At 48.6% G+C, this 22,724-nt stretch overlaps 1 protein-coding gene across 5 annotated transcripts in view; it reads left to right on the top strand.

The window, feature by feature from the left end:
- The window catches only part of DOT1L (DOT1 like histone lysine methyltransferase), a 75,698-nt gene that overhangs the window by 35,812 nt on the left and 17,162 nt on the right, over positions 1-22,724 (top strand). For all 5 annotated transcript variants that reach the window (XM_027668327.1, XM_027668325.1, XM_027668326.1 and 2 more), the window contains exons 9-23: positions 1,285-1,364; positions 3,177-3,245; positions 6,212-6,318; positions 7,176-7,217; positions 8,990-9,073; positions 10,088-10,322; positions 11,693-11,806; positions 13,116-13,207; positions 16,135-16,236; positions 16,786-16,923; positions 17,837-17,962; positions 18,932-19,404; positions 19,634-19,757; positions 20,474-20,620; positions 21,878-22,004. In XM_027668327.1, the coding sequence (XP_027524128.1) occupies positions 1,285-1,364; positions 3,177-3,245; positions 6,212-6,318; positions 7,176-7,217; positions 8,990-9,073; positions 10,088-10,322; positions 11,693-11,806; positions 13,116-13,207; positions 16,135-16,236; positions 16,786-16,923; positions 17,837-17,962; positions 18,932-19,404; positions 19,634-19,757; positions 20,474-20,620; positions 21,878-22,004 (2,060 nt within the window). The remainder of the gene's footprint in view (positions 1-1,284; positions 1,365-3,176; positions 3,246-6,211; positions 6,319-7,175; positions 7,218-8,989; positions 9,074-10,087; positions 10,323-11,692; positions 11,807-13,115; positions 13,208-16,134; positions 16,237-16,785; positions 16,924-17,836; positions 17,963-18,931; positions 19,405-19,633; positions 19,758-20,473; positions 20,621-21,877; positions 22,005-22,724) is intronic.

The raw sequence follows: 22,724 nt of genomic DNA on the forward strand, positions 1-22,724 counted from the left end.
GTTTGGCGCTTTTGCAAGGCCTCTTTTTTGGCACATGGGGAGGAGGAGGAGGAAGAAACCCCTGCTAGCTTTCCTTGCCAGGCAGGGTTTCCCAAATTTCCAAGTGCAAGGCGTAGCAAGAAGAGCTTTTTTTTTTTTTTCTCTTGGTGTATAAACATTTTTTTTCATTGGTGGTTTTTCACAGCTTTGGCTGCTGCTCTTAAACTCAGTGTCCTTGCTGAACACATTTCATGTGTGGAGGCTCTGGCAGGGGGTTTTTCCAGCAGACCTCTCACAAAGGAACCAGCTCTCCATGTGGGAACAATGTGCCAGAATGGCTCTTTGTAGAACCCTGAAATCTCCTGAGCTGGAAGGGACCCACAAGGACCATCCAGTCTAACTCCTGGCCCTGCCCAGGACACCCCAACAATCCCACCCTGTCCCTCAGAGCGTTGTCCAAAGGCTCCTGGAGCTCTGGCAGCCTTGGGGGTATTTGTTTTTCAGTCTGTGGCATGTTCTGTTTATCTCCCAAACACTTTTACCCTTTGTGGGGTTCTACCTCTGGGCAGGTTTCTGTGTTTCCACATGACTTTGTTCCAGGAGCAAAACCCCCTCATTGGATTTTCTAACCTGGACAGGAAGAACTGACTCCTCCCTTGTGGGTGGGGGTGAAGTGCTGGGTTTAGGGCAGGAAAAACATGCTCGGATGTCACTGTCTTATGGCATTACTGGGAATTTACAGCTGGAAGAGCAACAGGTTGTGGATTCCCCATCCCTGGAAGTGTCCAAGGCCAGGTTGGAGCAACCTGGTCTAGTAGAAGGTGTCCCTACCCATGGCAGAGAGGAGAACTCATGAGCTTTAAGGTCCTTCCCAACCCGAACCATTCCATGAATTTAACCCATATTTTGCTATTTTACTGTAATATTTGAAATGCAGAAGAAGCACCAGGGTGAAATGAGGCCTGTTTGCTGAGCATTGCTCTCCACGTGTGGTGGGAGTTGCTGTGTTGGTGTTGGATCTCACCCCAGCAGAGGGTGAAAACCTTCCTTGTCACATTGTTTTTATGTTAAAACTCCCAGGAGCTGCCAGAGCAGGACCCTTCTGAATGTTTTTAGATGTAACTGCCTGGGCTGAAGGTAAAGCTGAGGGCCTGGTTGGGTCCCTGAGCCAGAGGAAGGTGTTGGTTGGGTGGCAGCAGCTCTGGAGTTGGGGACAAGCAGTTTGTCACTGTCCCTGTGACGTGGCTGGGGGGATTGTGGTGTGTTCTTGGCTCCCTGTTCATCAACCTGACCTTTCCCTTGCAGTGTTATTTTTGTGAATAACTTTGCCTTTGGCCCTGAGGTGGATCACCAGCTGAAGGAGCGATTTGCAAACATGAAGGAAGGTAAATCCTGCTGGAAGTGTTTCTGTCTTGGGTTCCTGGTCCCTGTGGGAGCTGGGGTAGGAGGGGGGCTGTCAGAGCCAGGCTGGGGATTTGTTCTGAGCCTTGGGGCCAAGTGGCTGCACCACAGGGGTTATTTCTTGGGCTTTCTGCTTCCCACTTTAGCACCTCCTCACACCTACCTGGCTCCTTGGAGGAGGGAGACTGTGGAGCAGAGTTGGGCTGGGAGGAGCTGCTGCTCCTTCCTTATCTCCCATGGGAACCTACAAACCATGCAACAGCCAAGGGCAAACTTCCTGGTTCCCTGGAAGTGTCCCAGGCCAGGTTGGACAGAGCTTGGAGCAACCTGGGCTGGTGGAAGGTGTCCCTGCCCATGGCAGGGGTGGAACTGGATGAGCTTCCAACCCAACCCATTGCATGATTCCTGGCTGCAGAGGCTCTGGATAGCCAGTCTATAATTCCATGTGGAATTCACTTACTGGGTTCCCCTATTTGAAGTTGTCACATTTAGTGCTCGGTGTTAACTAATAAACAATGAAATAGGATTACACACTGATAAAATGTGAGTGCTGCCCAGGGAAGGGAACAGAGCTGGGAAGGGGCTGGAGCAGCAGGAGCAGCTGAGGGAGCTGGGGGGGCTCAGCCTGGAGAAAAGGAGGCTCAGGGGGGACCTTCTGGCTCTGCAACCCCCTGACAGGAGGGGGGAGCTGGGGGGGGTCGGGCTCTGCTCCCAGGAAACAAGGGACAGGATGAGAGGGGAGGTTGTGGTTGGAGATTAGGGAATATTTCTCCATGGGAAGGGTTGTAAAGCACTGGCACAGCTGCCCAGGGTGGAGTCACCACCCCTGGGAGTGTTCAAACCACGTGTGGACGTGGCACTTGGGGACAGGGGTTAGTGGTGACTGTGGGGGAGGGTTGACAGCTGGACTTGCTGATCTTAAAGGTGTTTTCCCACCTTAAAAGAGCCACAATTCCATACAAACATGGCCTTTGTCCCTGGGTGTCCTGGTGCTCCTTGGGAAGTTGCAGCCTGGGGGCACCCCCTGACCCCAGCATGGCCCTGCCTTGGCCCGGGGTGGCTTTTTTCTTTGCTCTTAACCACTGGGATAAGTAACAATTTTATTTGGCTGTGGCAGAAATTCCAAAAATAGCTATTTCTGAAAAGAAAAATGTGTGGTGTGAACAAGGAATCTGTGGCTTCCCATGGCACAGCCTTGTGCTGAAATAAATAATGGGACTTCTGGGCTCTGTTGCAAACCATAAAACCCCCCAAATTAAGCTGTTTTCTTTAATTTTACTGGTTTGGTTTTTAATTTTTTAAACCTCTTTAGTGGTGGCTTAAAAGCAGTGGCAAACTGGGGACAGTTCAAGCACTTTTTATGATGAAGAAACGTTATTTCTCTTTCCAGAACGTGCCCAGGCTCTGACTTGGGCTGAATGACCCCAAATACCCATGAAATGGAGATTATGGCCTTTAAATAAAAGGGCTTTGGGGGCTTGTGTATAAAAGATCCCAACTTGGAAGGAGATAATTGAAATTTCTTCAGATTGCCACTGAGAATCCATGTGCTCTTTCTTTTCCAAGTGTTTTAAATCTGTCATTTTAAAGTGATCCTTGAGGTGTCACCTCAAAGATTGACTTTCTTGGAGACTGTCAGAGTGAGAATTAGCTAATTTATTCTTTTTAATGATATACAAGTGGTAGTTTTATAGGGCTGCTCTTTAGGGCTCTGTACCAGGTTATATTTAATGAGTAGTTATTTCTAGAACAAACCATGGAACTGACTTTCCTTTTTTTCCCTTTTCTTTTTCCAGGTGGGAGAATTGTGTCCTCAAAACCTTTTGCACCTCTAAATTTTAGAATTAACAGTCGAAACTTGAGTGGTATGGTTGTCCTTTTTATTGTTCCTTACAATTGGGGGTTATTCATTATCTGAACATGTCTGGGGTGGGATTTTGTTTCATTATCTGAATGAATTATCTGGGGTTTTGTTGCTCTCAAGAGTCATGTAAATAAGTAAAAAAATGCTGTTGGATTATTAGAGCACAAGTGCCAAAGTGACATGGATTTACACCCAAACTACCTAAAAACACCCAGCACTGGAACAGACACTTTTTATGGGGTTTGTGCTCCTGGATTTTGGTGTTTGGACCATCAAGGTGTCCCTGACTGGGCAACTTTACAGCTGAAGAGAGAAATGAGGTGTTGTAGGGTGGATTCATTTTCTTTGGCCACAAAGAGCTGTAAGGACTCCCAGGTTACGCTGTGGCTGATTGAATCTGGCCAGGTGAACCCCACCAGTCATGATTCCTAAGGCTTGGAAGTTATGGAGCCAGGCTGGGAGAGCTGGGGGGGTTCACCTGGAGAAGAGAAGGCTCCAGGGAGACCTGAGAGCCCCTTCCAGGGCCTAAAGGGGCTCCAGGAGAGCTGGAGAGGGACTGGGGACAAGGGATGGAGGGACAGGACAAGGGGAATGGCTTCCCAGTGCCAGAGGACAGGGATAGATGGGATATTGGGAAGGAATTGTTGGCTGTGAGGGTGGGGAGGGTCTGGGATGGAATTCCCAGAGCAGCTGTGGCTGCCCCTGGATCCCTGGGAGTGTCCAAGGCCAGGCTGGACAGGGTTGGAACAACCTGGGCTAGTGGGAGGTGTCCCTGCCCATGGCAGGGGGTGACACTGGATGGGCTTTAAGGTCCTCCCAACCCAAACCATTCCAGGATTCCCTCAAATGGTCGCCTTTGAACTCCCTGTGTGCTGTACTCTGAGCACACAACCTGCACACCCAGGCCCTGGGGCTGCTTTATTGCCAACAAAGTTTTGTGGTTTTCTTCTCTGAACACCCCAGACTCGAGATTTGCCAGTGTTGTCCTTAGCAGGGGCATGAACTGCAGTTTTTGAGGTGTTAATGCCCCTTGTTGCTGGTTTTGCTTCTGAGCTGTTTTAAACTGCTATTGTTGGAATTGGGGTTGTGCTTTGCAGGGCCAGGAGTTGGACTCAGTGATCTTTGTGGGTCCCTTCCAGCTCAGCATATTCTATATTCTGTGAAATTTCTCAAGGAAAAGAAGGACCCAAGCTGGGCTTTACACATATTTACTGTGTCCAGTGCAAAACATTCCCTAAATTGAAAACCCCCTTATTCCCCTCTCTGTGCAAACGTGGTGAGGAACTCACTGAGTTCCAGATCTCAAGCTGTGTTTAGTTTTGGCCTGACACTCCCAAACTGCTTTTCAAGAATAGGGATTTATGGACTGTCATGAAGTAAACTGTGTCCTTGGGAGTTATTTTTATTAGGCTGGAATTGTTGTGCATGTCCCACTCATCACACACCCAAACCTGCCCTTGGAAACTCTTCTCTGGGGCATCTCTTGGTTTTGGACCTTATTAACCATTGGGTCCTGGCTTTGCCAATCCTTTGGTACATGGATTTGAAAATAAAAGGGAAAAAAGGTGGAATGATCCTCCTGGCACTGCTCAAAGCTCTGGAAAGCTGGAATCCTGCTGTCAGTTTGCCCATGAGACAAAGAGCCCGAGCAAAGCTCAGTCCCTCCTGCACAGCCCAGCAGAGCTTGGGGAAATGCAGGAAGGCACCTGGGGAGGTTTCAGTTAAACCTGCCCACAAAAATCCATGTTTTTGGCCTCTCCAGCCTTTTCTTTCCTGGCTTCTGCCCAGTTCCTTATCTCTCTGCTGCATTTGGGAGGCTGGGGCCAACACGTACTGCTCCTTTCACCTCATAAAGCCCTTTGTGACTGTCAGTGGAGCCAGATCTTTATCCCATTCCAGCTTTCACCCCACTGTGGATTCATTGGGAATGTTTTCTAGAACACTGAAGTTTTAGATAGTAATGCTTAAAGGGAATGCTGATGTTAAAATTATATAGAAATAGGTAATTATGGAGATGGCTCAGCAAAAGGATGGATAACAACTTCCACAAGCAGGAAAATTCCAAGCATTCAGATAAAAGGACTTGGAAAGAAATCACCTTTGTGTGCTGCAAACAGGGAAAATTGTGGGAATAGATTTTAGGTCCTAATCCCATTCTGTGTTTGGGAAATACAAATTTCAAATGAAACTGTGCTGAGCCTGGGGCTTGTTGCAGTGTTAATGGCCTGTCCCAAGTGACCCTTCCAGGGAAATGTCATCAGCCATGGCCAGTGTCCTGCATGTGCAGAGGAGGGAATGTCACTGGTGTCTTGATCTGAAGGATGAACAGTTAAATAATTTACAAAATACACTGGAAAAGAAAAGCTTTAAGAAACACCATTTCCCTCAATACCAGTTTTGCCCTTAGTCCTTCCATCTGGAAGAAGAAATGGAAATGTGGAAAGAGTTGGACAAACAAAAACAAGGATTAAAGTGTGGTTAAAATAGGGGTTGAGGTTGGTGAATCCCAAACCTTGCTTTTGGCCTCTTCTGGGTAATTTCTCTTTAATTAGAAGCATTCCAGAATTTCTCCACTGGCCCAGTGATTATGGGGATGTTTGAGGCACATCCCATTGCTATTAATTGTGGAGAACAAAACAAATAGAGGCAAGAAAGCAAATACAAACCATGTTTGTGCCCAGTCCAAATATAGTGCCCAGTTTCCAGGGGCTGGGGATGTCTGTCTGATGCAGTCCTCCTGGAACAGTTCTCTGAGACACACAGTCCTGTCTGCTAGAAGCTTGCAGTGTTGTAATTTCAGAGATAAAAGGTCATTTTCTGTATTGTGATGCAGCAAGAGAAGAAGAAATTCTCTCTAAACTCACTACGGTGCTTTTCTTTAGGATGTGAACCCCAGATTTCCCTTTGGTGTTACCTGGTGGGTTCAGCTGAGCAGAACTGAGGCAGCTTTTCCCTTTGTTCCCACAGATATTGGCACTATAATGAGAGTTGTGGAGCTGTCACCACTGAAAGGATCCGTGTCCTGGACAGGGAAACCAGTCTCCTACTACCTGCATACTATAGACAGAACCATAGTGAGTATGGCCAGCCTGGGCAGCATTCCAGCTCCACTGCCTGGAACTTGGGAATGGTGTTCCTGTTCCTTTGGGGATTCGCAGACCTGTAACACACCTACAAGGAGTGGTTGTACTTCTCCTGAGTGTGCAAACCACCCTGCAGGGCCTTGGCTGCTCCACACCCCCCGTGGGTATGGACAGTGCTCTGGGAATGCAGTCACAGATATAATTCCTTCAGAATCCTGGTCTTGTGCTCTGAGTTCCTCACTGAGTGAAGGCTCTGTGTCTCTGGTTCTCCCTGTGCTCTGTGCTGCACACACCATTTTATCTGGTCGTGTTCAACCAGGAAATCTTAGTTTTAGGACCAGCCCAAGCTCCACAACAACCCTGATGCATCCACTGGTTTTTTCCCTTTGCTTAAAGAAAACAAAAAAACTCCTGTAAAAATGAAACCTTTTGTGGAGGATTCCTTTATTGCACAGTAATTTTTTTTCAGTGTGATTGTGAGGCTGTTTTCCTCACAGTCTAGCAGTGCTTTTGTTAAAGGAAAAGCCAGAGTGGAGATAAATGGTGGAGTACAAGGGTGCAGTGGAAATAACCTGGTTGCCAGTTCCCCTCTGCTGAGGGGAGATATGTGACACAAAGCCTTCAAACAAGGCCAGCCAGGGCTGGGGATGTTAAACCCTTGTAGAGGTTGGATTATGTCCCGTTACACAACAGGCTGTGTGGCTGAAAAGACTGAATGGGAATGGAGCTTATCAGGAGCCAACCAGTCAGAATTCTGCACTTCTGCGTTTGTTTTAAGCTGATATTTTATTCTGATGTGCTCAGCTGTCATGGCTTTGAAAACAACTCTCTTCTCTTTCTATTTCCAGCTTGAAAACTATTTTTCTAGTCTCAAGAATCCAAAACTCAGGGTAAGTTTCAATTGTTCGCTGTAGAAAACTCAAAAAAAAAGAAGTGGAGCAGCCACTGAAGGATTTGGTCACAGATGCCCAGAAGTGAGAGGAAGTCAGATTTTCTTGATTAGGAAAGGGCAAGGAGCTGATTGAAGTGAAGCAGCAGATTCCATCAAGCACTAATTCAATTATGTGCAGGGGATTCCTGATGGAGGATTAGTGGGGCAGCCTCCAGGTGCTTTCACCTTGCACTGGAGGTCTCTGAGGAGCTGTTTCTTCATTAAAGGACTGGAATTAAAATGCCAGAGAATATTTGGGATGTGCAGGGCTGTGTTAATCTGAAGTAACCCGGGGCTGGAATTCCCAGGAAGGAAACCAAGTGAGGCCACTTCATTTCAAACTTGAGGTGGATGTTCATCTTTGGACTGACCTGTTCTGAACAGACTCTTGGTCGCTCTGAAATTGGGTTATTTCAGGCTCTTAAATCCAAATTTGGGAGTAAAAAGACTTCTTGGGGTCAAAACCAAAAATTGCAGGACAACATCCATGAGATTCTGACCTTCCCTGCTGAGAACAGGGAGGCCCCAACCTGCCTTTTCTGTGCTCTGGGCGAGAAGTTCAATCCCTGAGGTGTTGGAATGGCCACAGTTCTGCAGATTAAATCCCACCTGGAAGGTGCAGGAAAGACTTTGACTGAGCTCCTGGAAATTTCCTGTTTGAAAGAGGTTTTTTTTTCTCTGAGAGAAAAAGAGATTTTATTTTTTTCTGAGAGGTTTTCTCTGAAGGAGGAAATTTCCTGTTTGCCTTGGAGAAAATCAACCTTAAGAGTTGCTGCTTTTGTTTTTATTGATGTCCTTGGCAGATTTGGCTGAAGGTGAACGGGATGGTGATTAATGGCTTTGCCATTTCCAGTCATATCAGGTTTTTTAAGTGATGTATCAAGACATGAAAAGTTGTTGAAATATTTAATAATAATAAAAAATACAGTAAAAAACTTCAAAACCTGATACAGGGGTGGGGTTGGGAGGGGAGAATATGGGAAGAGATTGGGATTTAATCCCTGGCTGGAGGTTTGAGTTAGGGAATTCACCTCCCTTTTCCCAACCAGTGCTGGGCATTTAAGTAATATAATATTTTAATATTCAAACTATATAAAAATTATAAATAGAAAAATATTAATATAGTTAATATAATTTATAAATGCAAATACAATATAACTATAAATATGTAAAAATAAAAATATATAATATGAACATAATAGAAATATAAACAATGCAACAATGGAATATTTAAATTAAGCATATTTATAAATATAATTATAAATATCTAAATAGAATTTTGATATGTTATGAATATGACTATAATAGAAATATACAAATATATAATGTTTAGATAATTAAAAATTAATTTGGCAATTGAATTAATATAATAATTTAATATTTAACTTATCTTTGTAATAATAAATACAACCATAGTTATAAGTATATATAAATAAATATAATTTTAATATAAATTATAAATATAAATATGATTATATAAAATATAAATGTATTGTATTCTAGAATATTTATAATTAAAATATTAAATTGGTAATTGCAATAATATAATAATTTAATATTTAGAAATGAATAATAAGGGTTTTCCCTTTTCTTGTAGAAAACTAAGCTGGGAAACACAGTGATCTGTATTAAAATGTGATAAATATGCATGACATGTATGTCAAATATATGTATATATATATGTGAGACAAGGACAAATTCTGAACTGACCTGCTCTAAACCCTTGTGCAGGAGGAACAAGAGGCAGCTAGACGTCGTCAACAGAGAGAAAACAAGAGCAACACAACGACTCCAACCAAGGTTCAAGAAAACAAGGTGACCCTCCTGCCTTTCCCTGCAGGGAATGTGCTGTGCCTGCCCCAGCTCGGGGGGGCAGCAGGGTGGGCACAGCAGGGTGGGCACAGCAGGGTGGGCACAGCAGGGTGGGCTCTGCAGGGTGAGCTCTACCCTGGACACCCCAGCTGGGCCCAAAATACCGTGGAGGGAGTTCCTGAAGCTGCTCTGGGGAGCTGCAGCAGTGACTGTGGCACAGAGGTGTTGGGGGATGACTGGGGGGTGTCCCCTCAGCAGGAGCTCCCAGAGCTGTCCCCAGTCTCAGCCCAGCAGAGCAGCTCAGAGAGTCCCTCCTGCAAACACCCCGTTCCCTTCTCGCTCCCTCGTGGGATCCTGGGAGAGACGAGTGACTGTTCCTGCCCAGAAATACAAAGTACTGAGGGTACTTTGACTTTTAAATGAGGTTCAGTTGAAGAATTTAGTCAGTAAAGGATGAATAATCAGCTTTTCTTAGACAACAGGTTCAGATTTAGTGGCATCACAGAATAATTTGGATTGGAAGAGACTTCAAAGCCCATCTCATTCCACCCCTGCCACAGGCAGGGACACCTTCCACCAGCCCAGGTTGCTTCAAGCCCCATCCAACCTGGGCTGGGACACTTCCAGGGATGGGGCAGCCACAGCTGCTCTGGGCAACCTGTGCCAGGGCCTCATCACCCTCCCAGGGAACAATTCCTTCCCAATATCCCACCCGAGGTTCCCCTCCCTCAACATTTTCTTTCCTGTAATGAACAAATCCAGAAGAGAATGATCACAACGCCTTGGAAACATCTCTTATCCTAAGCAAGTCCACTTCACTGGCAAGTTATTAAACTTCAATGCATCAGTTTGCTTTCATAAAGTCATTAAGTGTACAGGCATTAAGGTATTATATATATATTTTAAGGTATTAAGTTTAAAGTTATTGAACACAGTCATTAATGTTTGCTTAAAAGGAACTTTACATATGGGGGTAGAAATGACTTAAAGAGCTTTTGGCTTTTCCAAACCTCTCAGGATTCTGGTGCTGAGGAAGAAAAAGCTGCAGCAAACTCTGTCAAAAAGCCATCTCCCTCCAAGGCAAGGAAGAAGAAGCTGAGCAAGAAAGGCAGGAAAATGGCTGGGAGGAAACGGGGCCGCCCCAAGAAGATGAACCCGGCGAGCACCGAGCGCAAGACCAAGAAGAACCAGACTGCACTAGAACTTCTGCACGCCCAGACTGTCTCCCAGACATCTTCATCCTCTCCTCAGGGTGAGTTCAGGGGGCCCAGAGAAGTGTCTGAGCTCTGGATGTGCTTGGAGGTCCTTTATTGCCAGGTGCAGTTTGGTTTGGTGTCATATATTCCCCGTGTCCACCTGTAAGAGGTTGGCCTTGTTTGACTCCCCAAAGCTCCTCCATCACTGCCCTCCACAAGTGGACAGGGGAGAGAAAATGTATCAAAGGTTCCTGAGTTGAGATAAGGACAAGGAGAGATCCCTCACTGATCACCATCAACTTGGGGATATAAATTGAATTTATTACTAACAACATCACAGCAAGATAATGAGAAGTATAATAAATCTTAAAAACATCTTCCCCCCACCCCCTCCCTCCTTCCTGGGCTCTCCCTCCTCCCCCCAGCAGCACAAGATGGAAATGAGGGTCAGGGTCAGTTTGTCACAGGTTGTTGCTGCTGCTGCTCAGGGAGAGGAGTTGAAGTCCTTCCCCTGCTCCAACCTGGAGTCCCTCCCATGGGAGACAGTTCCCCATGAACTTCTCCAACATGAGTCCATCCCATGGACAACAGTTCCCCATGAACTGCTCGAACATGGGGCCCTTTCCATGGGGTCAGTCCTTCAGGAACAGGCTGCTCCAGCCTGGGCTCCTCTCTCTGTGGGGCTGCAGCTCTGTGCCAGGACCCTGCTCCAGCAGGGGCTTCCCAGGGGGTCACCTCCTCCTTTGGGCATCCCCTGCTTTGGAATGGACTCCAGAGCTCCATGTGCCTCAGGGGGGTCTCTGCACCCCCATGGCCCCCCACGTGCTGCAGGGGGGTCTCTGCACCCCCATGGCCCCCCACGTGCTGCAGGGGGGTCTCTGCACCCCCATGGCCCCCCATGTGCTGCAGGGGCACAGCTCCCTCCCCATGGGCTGCCCCAGGGGCTGCAGGGGAACCTCAGCTCCAGTGCCTGGAGCCCCTCCTGCCCCTCCTCCTGCCCTGCCCTGGGGCTCTGCAGGGCTGTTCCTCTCCCGTGTTCTCACTCTGCTCTCTGCACCCAATTCCATCTGCTCAATAACATTTTTCCCATCTTAAATACATTATCCCAGGGGTGTTCCCACCATCTCTGCTGGGCTCGGCCTTGGCCAGCAGCAGGTCCATCCTGGAGCAGCTGGAATTGGCTCTGCTGGACATGGGGGAAGCTTCTGACAGCTGCTGGCAGGAGCCACCTCTGTCACCCCCCTGCCACCAAACCCTGGGCACACAAACCCCACACAGCCCAGAGCAAAGCTGCCCTTGGGATGGGGGCGATGGGGTGGGATCTGTCTGTGGGCACCTGCTCGAGCTCAGTCCTGGATCATACATGATGAAGCTGCTGTCCTTGCCCCAAACACTGACTTTAGGACCTGTCTCTGTGTCTCCCCAGATGCCTACAAGTCACCTCACAGCCCATATTACCAACTACCTCCTAAAGTACAGCGGCATTCGTCCAACCAGCTCCTGGTGACTCCCACCCCGCCTGCACTACAGAAGCTGCTTGGTAAGGCTGATTTACCACCTTGTTTGTCATGGGAACCCCCCTCCCCTTAGAGGTTCCTGAACGTGCAGTGAATCGAAGGGCTGATAATATCCACAGAGGAATGGTGTGCATGGAGCAGCAGAGGGATGAGCTGCTTCCCACCTTCCCCACATCCCTCGGCATCATCACAAGGGCCCCTCTGCTGCTGCTCAAGTTGCTGTCTTGCTTTGCATTTGTTCTTTGGCATTGTTTCAGCTCTCATTTGGCCCCAAAGGCAATAAACTTGGGTTCAGTAGGAATCCAAACTAACTGTAAATGGAAATGACCGGTCAGAAATCACTTTATTTGAAAGGAAAAGACTCTCTTGTAATGAAATGGTAGGATCTTAGGGAACACCATTTCCTCACAAAACTCAGAGCCTATAAATGAGATGCTGTCTGAGATTTTGAGGCCACAAAGGTGTGGTTGGAAGGAAAAACTTGCAGGGTGTTTTTTTGGGTCTTCTGGTGTCTGTCCCCTCCCAGCTATTTATGCTTTGGTGTTGGGCAGGAGCCAGTTTAGGATCCTCTGGGAATCTGATGTAATGGTCCTTTCTGTGGAGAGACCAAGGGCATCTGTGATGTCCTTCTGTTCTCTTGCTGTGGTGTCTTAGTTTAGGCTGATTTCTTTCTGTAGAGAAAGAGAGAGGAAAATAGTGATTGAGAGGGACATTTTGTGGCTGGGTGGGGGAGAATGACACTTGTCTGGACGAGGCTTTATATGTTTGTGCAGCACACTGGGCTTAGTCCTGTCATTGGCCTTTAATGATGGAAAGGCTGGGGAGAAGGAGGGTCATTGCTGGAGATAAAGAGTAATGAGAAGGGGAGAATAACCTGGGTGTAGAGCTCGTGGGTCTGTGTGGAGGGAGGAACGGGAGGAGAACAGGCCCTGTGTGTGGTGCTGGGAGGGTGTGAGTCTGAGCTCAGGGCTGGTTTGGGCTCCTGCAGCTCATCTCTTTTTTTATTTCTACTTACAAAGACCTCAAATCCCTCAGCTCCTCTCTCCTCATGCAGACACACCACTGACACCCAGCACCTTCTCTGCCTGCTGGAGTGTGTTGTCATGGCTTCCACTGGTTCCTGTTCTGAGGAGCTGATGGATCCAAGAGCTCCCCTGGCACCAGAAGATGGATTTCCAGCATGTTCTAAATCCAGCTTTAATGGCTTGGCCTGACTTACAGTCTGAATCAAAAGAGAGCAAAGTGGGGAAAGGTGGCAGGGGAGCAAATAGGGGTAAGTAGGATTATTGCTCTTATTCTCTGTTGAAATTCGTCATCTGGTTTCTTTTGCAGACTCTTTTAAGATCCAGTACATGCAGTTCATGGCTTACATGAAAACCCCTCAGTACAAAGCAAGTCTGCAACAGTTACTGGAGCAGGAAAAGGTAGGTCTCATTTTGACCATTTCTAAACAAAATTACCAGACTGTGAAGTACCTTCAGTGTGGGGAAGAATGCTGGGGGATGGGAGCTGTGGACACTTGGAGCAGAGCTGCACCAGGCCGGGGATAAAGGCTCTGCCAGAGTCCTGCTTAGGCTGAATGACTGTTTGGGCATCTCAGTCACCCTTTGTGTGCTTAAATCTCCAACCTGGGAGAGAAACTCATCTCCTCTGCCCTCTGTGCCTTCCCCCTGATAAGGCTAACTTGGAATCATGGAATGGTTTGGGTTGGAAGGGAACTTAAAGCCCATCTAGTGCCACCCCCTGCCACAGGCAGGGACACCTTCCACCAGCCCAGGTTGCTCCTTTGCTCCAGCCTGGCCTTGGACACTTCCAGGGATCCAGGGGCAGCCACAGCTTCTCTGGGCAACCTGTGCCAGGGCCTCCCCACCCTCCCAGGGAACAATTCCTTCCCAATATCCCACCTAACCCTGCCCTCTAGCAGTTTAAAACCATTGCCCCTTGTCCTGTCAGTGTCTGCCCATATAAAAAGCCCCTCTCCCTTCCTTTTATAAACCTTTAGGCCCTGGAAGGGGCTCTCAGGTCTCTCTGGAGCCTTCTCTCCTCCAGCTGAGCACCCCAGCTCTCCTGGCTTCAGAGCAGAGGGGTTCCAGCCCTTGGGGCATCTCTGTGGCCCTTCATTCATTTAAATTTACCATGTCATGGGCTGGAATTCATGGAAAGGCAAGGGAAGCCCTGGAGCTGGCAGGGGGATGTTTCTCTGCTATGGAACCACCAGCAGAGGGAGGAAATTTCCTGCCTAAACCTCTTCTTGTATTGCATTGTCTCAGTTCTGAATGTCCTATTTGCTATATCAGTCAGCTCTAATGAGAGAGACTGTGCCTGGTGCTGTGGAGGAACCTTTCCCAGTACTGCTCAACAATTAACTTCCAGTTAAAGCCTTCCAGGGCCTAAAGGGGCTCCAGGAGAGCTGGAGAGGGACCTGGAACAAGGGATGGAGGGACAGGACAAGGGGGAATGGCTTCCCAGTGCCAGAGGGCAGGGTGAGATGGGATATTGGGAAGGAATTGTTGGCTGGGAGGGAGGTGAGGCCCTGGCACAGGTTTCCCAGAGCAACTGTGGCTGCCCCATCCTTGGGAGTGTCCAAGACCAGGTTGGATCAAAGGAGCAACCTGGGCTGGTGGAAGGTGTCCCTGCCTGTGGCAGGGGTGGGATGGGATGGGATGGGCTTTAAGGTCCCTCCCAACCCAAACTGTGCTGGGATTCTGTCCCATTCCAGCTGTTGGTGGTCCCTGTGGAAGCTTTGCTTTGCTCTGTGGCCTCTGTGAAGTGCCAGCATAAAGCCATGGGGTTGGTTCCTGGCGTTTTCAATGCTGGGAGCTCTCTTTCCAGTTGAGAGGGTTGTGCCACCCTGTTCCTCGCTGGGAACTGGTTCATCTGGGGTGGTGTTCCTGCAAACCTTTCTCCTGTGCTTGTTTCCATTTGGTTTCACAGTCCGTCAGCACTTTGAATTTTCCTCTTTCTCCTTCAACAGCAGATTTTTTGCTTGATCTGCACTTGTCAGAAAGTCAGCACGAAGGGAACTTGCATTGCACAAAGGGAAGGATGGGGTGCAATTCTTGTACCTTACGCTGAGAAAAGTCATCCCTTGGTGTGTGTGTCCAACAGCTGTTCCAGACTTTTAAACATTAAAATGAGGAATTCACTGTGAAAATGTTTTTAATGGGGTGTTGCATGGCAAATTAAACCTCACAGAGGCAGAACTTGGCTGGGTGAGGGGATGTGTGGGGTTTATTTCATAACTGTCTCTTACTATAAGGGTTTGGAGTACAAGAAAAATATTTCTGTAATAATTTTAAAAGAAGCTGCTGGTTCCCAGCCTGCCCTTAGATGGAGCTGTCAGTCCCTGCATGGTCTGGAAGGGCTCAATGAAGTGTCTGATGTTGAAAACAGAGATGGTTTTTCAGCATCAGCTCTGCAGGGACTCAGCTCTTTCCCAAGCCAGTGGGAGCTGAGTGCCAGGGCTGGGTTTTCTTGCACGTGTGGAACTTGCCAGCACTGCTCCTTCCCTGCTTGGAGTCACAGAGTCATGGAACCATTGAGGCTGCAAAAGATCAAGGGCTTTTTGCCCTTGTTCTCCATGTTTTTTGGATCAGTGCCTCAGTGTCTGCACAATTCCTGCTTGGCCTCGGCAGCAGAAGCTGGAGAACAGGGGGATCTCCAGAACTCTCTTTCCTTGCTGCCTCATCCTTTATCCATCCTTGGATAAATGAGGCTCTTCAGCCAGTCCTGTTCTGCCTTTTGCTGCTCCCACAGTGTGTGGCCATGGAGTAAGTGAGCAGGAATGTTCTGGGCAGGGAATGTGCTGGGAGTGGGTCGGGTGACCCCCTGAAGTTATTGTGGCACAAGTAGTAAAACTGGTTTGGCTTATTTATGACTTTCTTCCTCCCTCCCCCTCAGTGTATTTTCATTTACTGCATCTCTTCCATGAGTGTTGTACAGGGAAAAGGAATTGGGACTCTGGGGATTTAGATCCAGTTCCCAGTTTGGTAACAGATTTCATACAGATAATCTTTCCCAGTGCTGTTTCTGCCCTGATGTGATTATTACTGCTGCTTTACAGTGCACTGGGAGGATAAAAATGAGTTTTTAGGAATTTCTTGATTGTATTTTACCACAGAACAGGAAAAAAACCTCCTTAAAAGCTCTTTTCAGCTGACTTAACTTCCCCAGGTATCCCACACTAACAAACAGAGGGTCACAGGAGGCTGAGCTGGGGGAGCTCAGAAATCTCCTCAGAGCTCAAGTTCACTCCCAGCATGCTACAAAAACCAGGTGTGAATATCTTCCTGAGATGGACCATGCTGCAGCTGGTGCTCAATGTGTGTTTTCTCACTGTTCCCTCCGGCAGGAGAAGAATGCCCAGCTCCTGGGCACAGCACAGCAGTTGTTCACCCACTGCCAGGCCCAGAAAGAGGAAATCAAAAGGCTCTTCCAGCAGAAGCTCGATGAGGTGACCCTGGGGGGGTGGGACTGGTGCTCTCGGTCAGCTGTGTGCAAACATTTGTGGCAAAGCTGAACAAGACCAGAGCAGTCTGAGGCCTTCAGCCTCTGTTTGGCTGCAGATCAGGCTCAGCAATGTGGGATTTGTGTCACACTCTGGCTGTGTTCTGTCCTCGTTGTTGGGATTGTTGTGGGTCACTCCGTGTCCCAGGGAATGGGGACAGGCCACAGACATGTGATGTTCAGTGCAGGATTCATCCCCTGCTGCTCCAACAAACTCTGTGTTGCCAATGCAAGCTCAGAGGGAAATGTGGAGGCTTTCCAAAAAAATAGTGTTATTTTGGCTGGCAAGACCCTGAATGCCTATTTTAAAGTTGAATAGTTGGAAGAGCAACTCCAAGGTACTTCTGTCCTTCCTTGTTGTCCCTGAGCAGTGACAAAGTGCCTTGGAGAATGTTCCTGTGAGCTGCCCAAGCTCTCCAGATCTCCCCAGTGCCCCTTTGGAATGTGACAGTTTTCTGGAATTACTGACTGATCCTTCTCACTCCTCATCGTGTAGTTGGGAGTGAAAGCTCTGACATACAACGACCTGATCCAGGCTCAGAAGGAAATCTCTGCTCACAACCAGCAGCTGAAAGAACAGACCAAGCAACTGGAGAAGGACAACAGTGAACTCAGGAACCAGAGCTTGCAGCTGGTGGGTACAGCCCCTGGGCTGAGCACGGGTGATGCTGCTCTTTGTGCAGGACAGGGCCTGAGCTGGGGCTGAACAACCACTCACCCTCTGTAACAGAAGAATTCAGGGCACAGAATGCAGAGGGACCTTTTTTGGATGACTTTTCTTTGTCTCTGAGCACATGCTGAGGTGACAGTTGGCTTTGACCCCAGCTGTGTCCCTGAGCAGCTCTGGATGCCTCTGGAGTTTGTACAGGGCTTCCTTTGGCCAGCACTCTTGGGGTGTTCATCTTGGTAACCCACACTGTTATAGAATCACGGAATCATTAAAGTTGGAAAAGACCTTTAAAATCATCAAATCCAACCTTCAGCACCACCACCATAGTCACCACTAACCCCTGTCCCCAAGTGCCACATCCCCACCTTGTTTGAACACTCCCAGGGATGGTGACTCCACCACTGCCCTGGACAGCATGTGCCGAAGCTTCACAACCTTTTTGGTGAATAAATTTTCCCTGATATCCAGCCTAAACCTTCCCTGGTACAACTTGGGGCTGTTCTCTCTCCTCCTGTCCCTTGTTCCCTGGGAGCAGAGCCCGACTTCCCCCCCCCAGCTCCCCCCTCCTGTCAGGGAGTTGCAGAGCCAGAAGGTCCCCCCTGAGCCTCCTTTGCTCCAGGCTGAGCCCCCCAGAAAGTAGAAGAAGGAAAATCTGGGTGTGGACACAGTGAGGGTGGGTGGTAACACTATTTTTAGTAAGACCCAAACCACCTCCTGCCACCCCCTGGGGGGACACAGGACCGAGCTGGGAGGGTTTTTCAACAGGCCAAGAAGCTTCTTGCGCATCCATTGCAAGGTCCTTGGCTGTCAGCTGTGTCTGGGGTGGTGGGGAGAGGGGAAAGGTGTTGTCTGATGTGTTTGTGCCCTGTCTCTGCAGCTGAAGGCTCGGTGTGAGGAGCTGAAGCTGGACTGGTCAACGTTGTCCCTGGAGAACTTGCTGAAGGAGAAGCAGGCATTGAAGAACCAGATTTCTGAGAAGCAAAAGCACTGTTTGGAACTGCAGGTAGAGAGCAAGAAACAAAGTCGAGTCACCAGCTGGGGGCAGGTCTTGGGCAATGGGCAGTTGGGGTGTTACACTGAAGGTGATGGTAAAGGAGAAACCAGGGGCTGCTTTTTTTCTCCTTTTTTCTGCTTCTTTTTTCTCTTCTTCTTTTTTTTATTGTTCCAGAGATTAATCTTTCTGTTAGAGTATTTTAGTTAATAAGGATGTGGATAACTTTTAAAGGAAGTAGATGCTATGTCCTGGTTCCTGAGTAATGCTGTGGAAGAAGGAATCATGGTTTACAATTACATATAATTAAAAAACATGACTTGATAGAAAAAAGGTCCTGGTTGGCCGAATGTGTGGTTTGATGTCTCAATTTAGGAATAACAGAATCCCAGAATGGTTGGGTTTGAAGGGACCTCGAAGCCCATTCAGTTCCATCCCCTGGCATGGGCAGGGACACCTTCCAGTAGACCAGGTTGTTCCAACCTGGCCTTGGACACTTCCAGGGATGGAGTGGGAACCAGTTCCCACAGAATGGCACTTACCATGGTGACAAGAAATTAAACTCCTTTTTGTGAAGAGCTTTTCTTTCCCTATGAAATTGGCTCTAGAGCTATTCCAACCTTTTGCTGGATGCCTTTGCATGGGGTGACTGTTCCCTTCAATGACTGGCAATACTGAGTTTCTCTCTATATAAGTATACATATTCTCTATATGTAAGTTGGACATGTTTTATGTTTGGTTTTAAGATCTGAAAGTTCTTTCCCAGAGCCTGTGAACCATTTCTTTCACCTGGGCCCTTTGGTCTAAAGTTGAAATTAATGTCTCAGATTTTAGGTCTCTTGTCCTGCCTCGTTGCCAGAAACAGGGACACTTTTCCTGAGAAGCACGTGGAGGCAAAACTGTGATAGAATGTTAGATGTGTGATAGAACCTGTGATGGAATTGTTAGGAGTGGTCTTTGATCACTGCTCTCCATCTTCAGATCAGCATCGTGGAGCTGGAGAAGAGCCAGCGGCAGCAGGAGCTGCTGCAGCTCAAGTCGTACACGCCGGCGGAGGAGCCCCTGTCCCAGCTGCACAGCAAAGCCCCCCTGGGCCGGGAGCCCGAGGCCGAGCACGGCAGGTTCCAGCTGGAGCTGGAGTGCTCCAAGTTCCCCCTGCCCCAGGTGAACGGGATGAGCCCCGAGCTGTCCATGAACGGCCACGCCACCCCCTACGAGCTGCAGCACTTGGGCCGCGCCTCGTCCAAGCAGAACACCCCCCAGTACCCCCCCTGCCACCTGGAGCATGACATCGTGCCCTGCACCCCCAGCCACGGCAGGCAGAAGGCAGACAAGGTGACCAGCCTGGCCCTCCCTGACTACACCAGGTTTTCCCCAGCTAAAATAGCACTAAGGAGACACTTGAACCAAGACCATGGAGTCAACGGGAAGGCGACGGCCAGTGAGATACAGAGGTGAGGGGGTGATGGGGAAGGAGGGGGCTTAATAACAGTGTTTATTTGGATTGTGGAAAAATATTTTTCAAAGGGGAGGTTTCTGTATTTTAATAAGTTTTGTTTCAAGAAAACAAAAACTGTCAACTTCTGGGGTAAATAAGATGGGCTTTGAGTTTGGCACAGGAATTCCTTGCAAGGGAAAAGTCATTAGTTTTTGTGTCCTAATAATTATGTGTTTCCATTCCAGAACTGAGCATGTCAAAGAGAGTGGCCTTACATACCCAAGCCCTGGAATTGCAAATGGCATAAAGCTGAGTCCTCAGGAAACTCGGCCCTCTTCCCCAGCGGCCTTACCCAGTGCAGGAGAGAAGGTGAGGGATGTGCTCCCCCTGGGAGAACAAAGGGAGGCTTGGCAGGACTAGGGAATGCAGGAATGGGGCCAGCTTGGCATGGAAATGGCACAAAAGACAGCAGGTGGGGTGCAATAAAATAGTTATAAACTAGAGTTGGTTAGGGGAAGAGGAAGATGTGCTTCCTCTGAAGTACTGGTTTGCATGTGACCTGCACCAGGAAGGCAGTGGGACTTTTTTGGTCTGGCAGTGTCTGCTTGAATTTGGAAAGTAGTGTATTTCTTAGTCGTAAAAAGTAACAAAGGAATGGTCCCTGCAATTGGCCCAGCCCTGGATCATACTGGGGCTCATCTCAGAGCAACAGGTGCCTCCAGGAGCAGGTTGGTTACCATGGAATTGCCATGGCCACTCCAGAGGGCTCGGGGTATGAATTCTGTCATCTTTTCACAAAGCTCTAACCAAACCACAGGGAAATGAGCACCTAAGGCATCCTTTTCTTGAGTCTTGGGGCCAGAAGTGGCTGTAATTCCCAGGTTTCTGTGCTGTGGGATGTTGCTTTCCCAGGAGCCTGATGCTCCTCCATCCCTGCCCTGCCTGTTCTGTGCAGTCACTGTGTGATTGTTTCCTAAAGGAGGGGGAATGACACAAAGACAGGAATGAGCAGGTTATCATTAGCTTAAAAAATCTTTTCAGGAAGAACACGTGAAGGAACTTGGCTTTTTCTTTTTGATTTACAGGTTTTGAGAGAGAGAACCTCTGTGAGTAATGGAGAAACTATCACCAGCCTCCCTATCAGTATTCCTCTGAGCACAGTGCAGCCCAATAAACTCCCTGTTAGTATCCCTCTGGCCAGCGTAGTCCTACCTAGCCGTGTTGAGAAGGTGGTGAGTAAGGGATTGTCAACACTTTCCATCCCTAACCAAAACCCCAGTGGGCAGGAATGGGGGTGCTGAGCCCCAGGAACCTTCACTGGGCTTCTCCTGGCTGTGTGACCCTCGGGGGAGGCTGCTGGGGCTGCTCGGAGCTTCTGGAGGTTTTCCCTCTCCTGTGTCTCTGGGGCTGGGGGGAATTCAGCCAGGGAGGAAAGGAAAGGACATGCCTCAGGGCATCCTGGGCTTGAGTGTCTGGCTGGGTGGGAAAGCCTGAGAGTGGCAGTGGAAGCAGAGAACTGCACGGGGCAGTTTGTTCTCAGCCCCTCCTCCGTGCAGGAGCCTGGGAGGGGAATGGTTCTGCCTCAGTCACCCCAGAGCTGTTTGTTCTCAGCACACGTGTGGAGGATGGGCTTGAACAGCACCTTGGGGCTGTGAGACCTGGTGTGTGAGTGCCTGCTCTGCAGCAGAGAACTGTTGAGGCCATCTCTATTTGACCTGTGACAAGTCCGTGCCTCTCTCAGTGGAAGAGGAATTTAAAATAGTCCAGTTTCTCCCCCAAGTGTTGCAGTAGAGAACTGGGAAGTGTTTGCTGCTCTCACTGAGAGCTGTGAGTTCAGAGTCCATCCCTAGATGCCTGTCTTACAATTCCAGAGTGGGAAAGCTGGACTTGGTTCACAGTGTTGAATCCATTGCATTTTTCCAGCTGAAGACTCCTGGTTTTAGCAGAACCACTGCCCAGCTCTGAGCAGAACCTGTGTGTCCCCAGAGAGAGAGAACTTCAGCCCTGGGTAGCACCAATCCCTCCAACACATTGTTGGCTCAGGCTGCCATTTCACAGGGGTTTTCCCTGCTTTAGGAAAACCCCCTCGGGGAGTGTCCCAGAGTGGCCTGAAGCACCTCATGTTCAGTTTGGGGGAACTTTGTGTGGCCAGGAGTGGGGACAGGATACAACCTTTAGGTTCTTCCCTGCTGCCTGTGAAGCAGTGGGATGAGGCATTCCTGCTCTGATGGTCCCTAAATATTCTGGGATGCTGAGCCTGCCCTCCCTCTCTGCACAGGGTCTGCTGTGTGCTGGCCACCACTGCAGTGGAATTAATCACAGTATTTCTGTCCCATAACATTCTGATCCGCGTTTTCCTCAAAACAACCGAAATCTGGGACATGTAGGAAGCAGAGCCAGTTCCCGAGGTAGAACCAGTGCATGTGAACTTGGTTTAAACTGTGGATTTTTGCTGTTTGCTGTACTGAAGTGCCTGTTTCTCTCCCCAGAGAAGCACACCTAGCCCAGTTCATCAGAGCAGAGACTCAGCAACACTTGAAAAGCAGATTGGTGCTAGTTCTCATAATGGCATAAGCAATGCTGCTGGAAACAAGCCTCTGGCTTTGGCTACCTCAGGTAACACCTCCCCTGTGCACAGGTGCTCTCGTGTGGGGACAGCTCCCAAATGCTCCCGGCTGACTTTTCCCAGCGCTTCTTGTCAGGTCCTTCAGGCAGTGCTGGGTGAATGTGTGTTCTGGGACCCAGCACTCTGAGCCCCAGCCCCCTGGGTGATGCTCTGAGGCAGGAGGTGCCCCCAGCTTGGGTGCATCTGGGATCAACGGTTGGGTTGAGGTGCCTTTGGCTGAGCATAAATAAATAATTGCTTCTGTAAACTCCATGTGGATTAAGAGCCTCCCACCTTCCCAAACCTGCAGAGTATTGCCCAGCTGTGCCAGGAGCTGGTGGGCTGGCTCTAAAGTTTGATTTTACAGGGTGGTGGGGGTATTATAATATCAAAATGAGTTTCTTGGTGAAGGTTAAAGAGATACCTCATGAGCAGTTGTAAAGGAACAAGTACCTGGGAGGAAAAGGTCAAATGGGAGAGGACAGGGATGCCTTTGGGTGCAGACATTGCTGAACTCACTCATCTGTGGAAATTGTGGCCTTTAGCTACTCAGGGAATGGGATTGGCCAGGGAAAGTAGGTTCTAGGGTCCAGAAGTGATTCTACAGCTGCTCCCTCACCAGAGAGAGCTTTTGTCTCAGTGTTCACCACCCCCAGGGGCTTGGGTTGTTTTAGCATCTGTTTTGCAAAAGGGCTTGGCTGCACTTTTCTGTAAAACCAATGAAATATTTA

The sequence above is a fragment of the Corapipo altera genome, unplaced genomic scaffold (assembly GCF_003945725.1).
Source record: "Corapipo altera isolate COAL_440 unplaced genomic scaffold, ASM394572v1 138, whole genome shotgun sequence".
Taxonomy (NCBI): Eukaryota; Metazoa; Chordata; class Aves; order Passeriformes; family Pipridae; genus Corapipo; species Corapipo altera.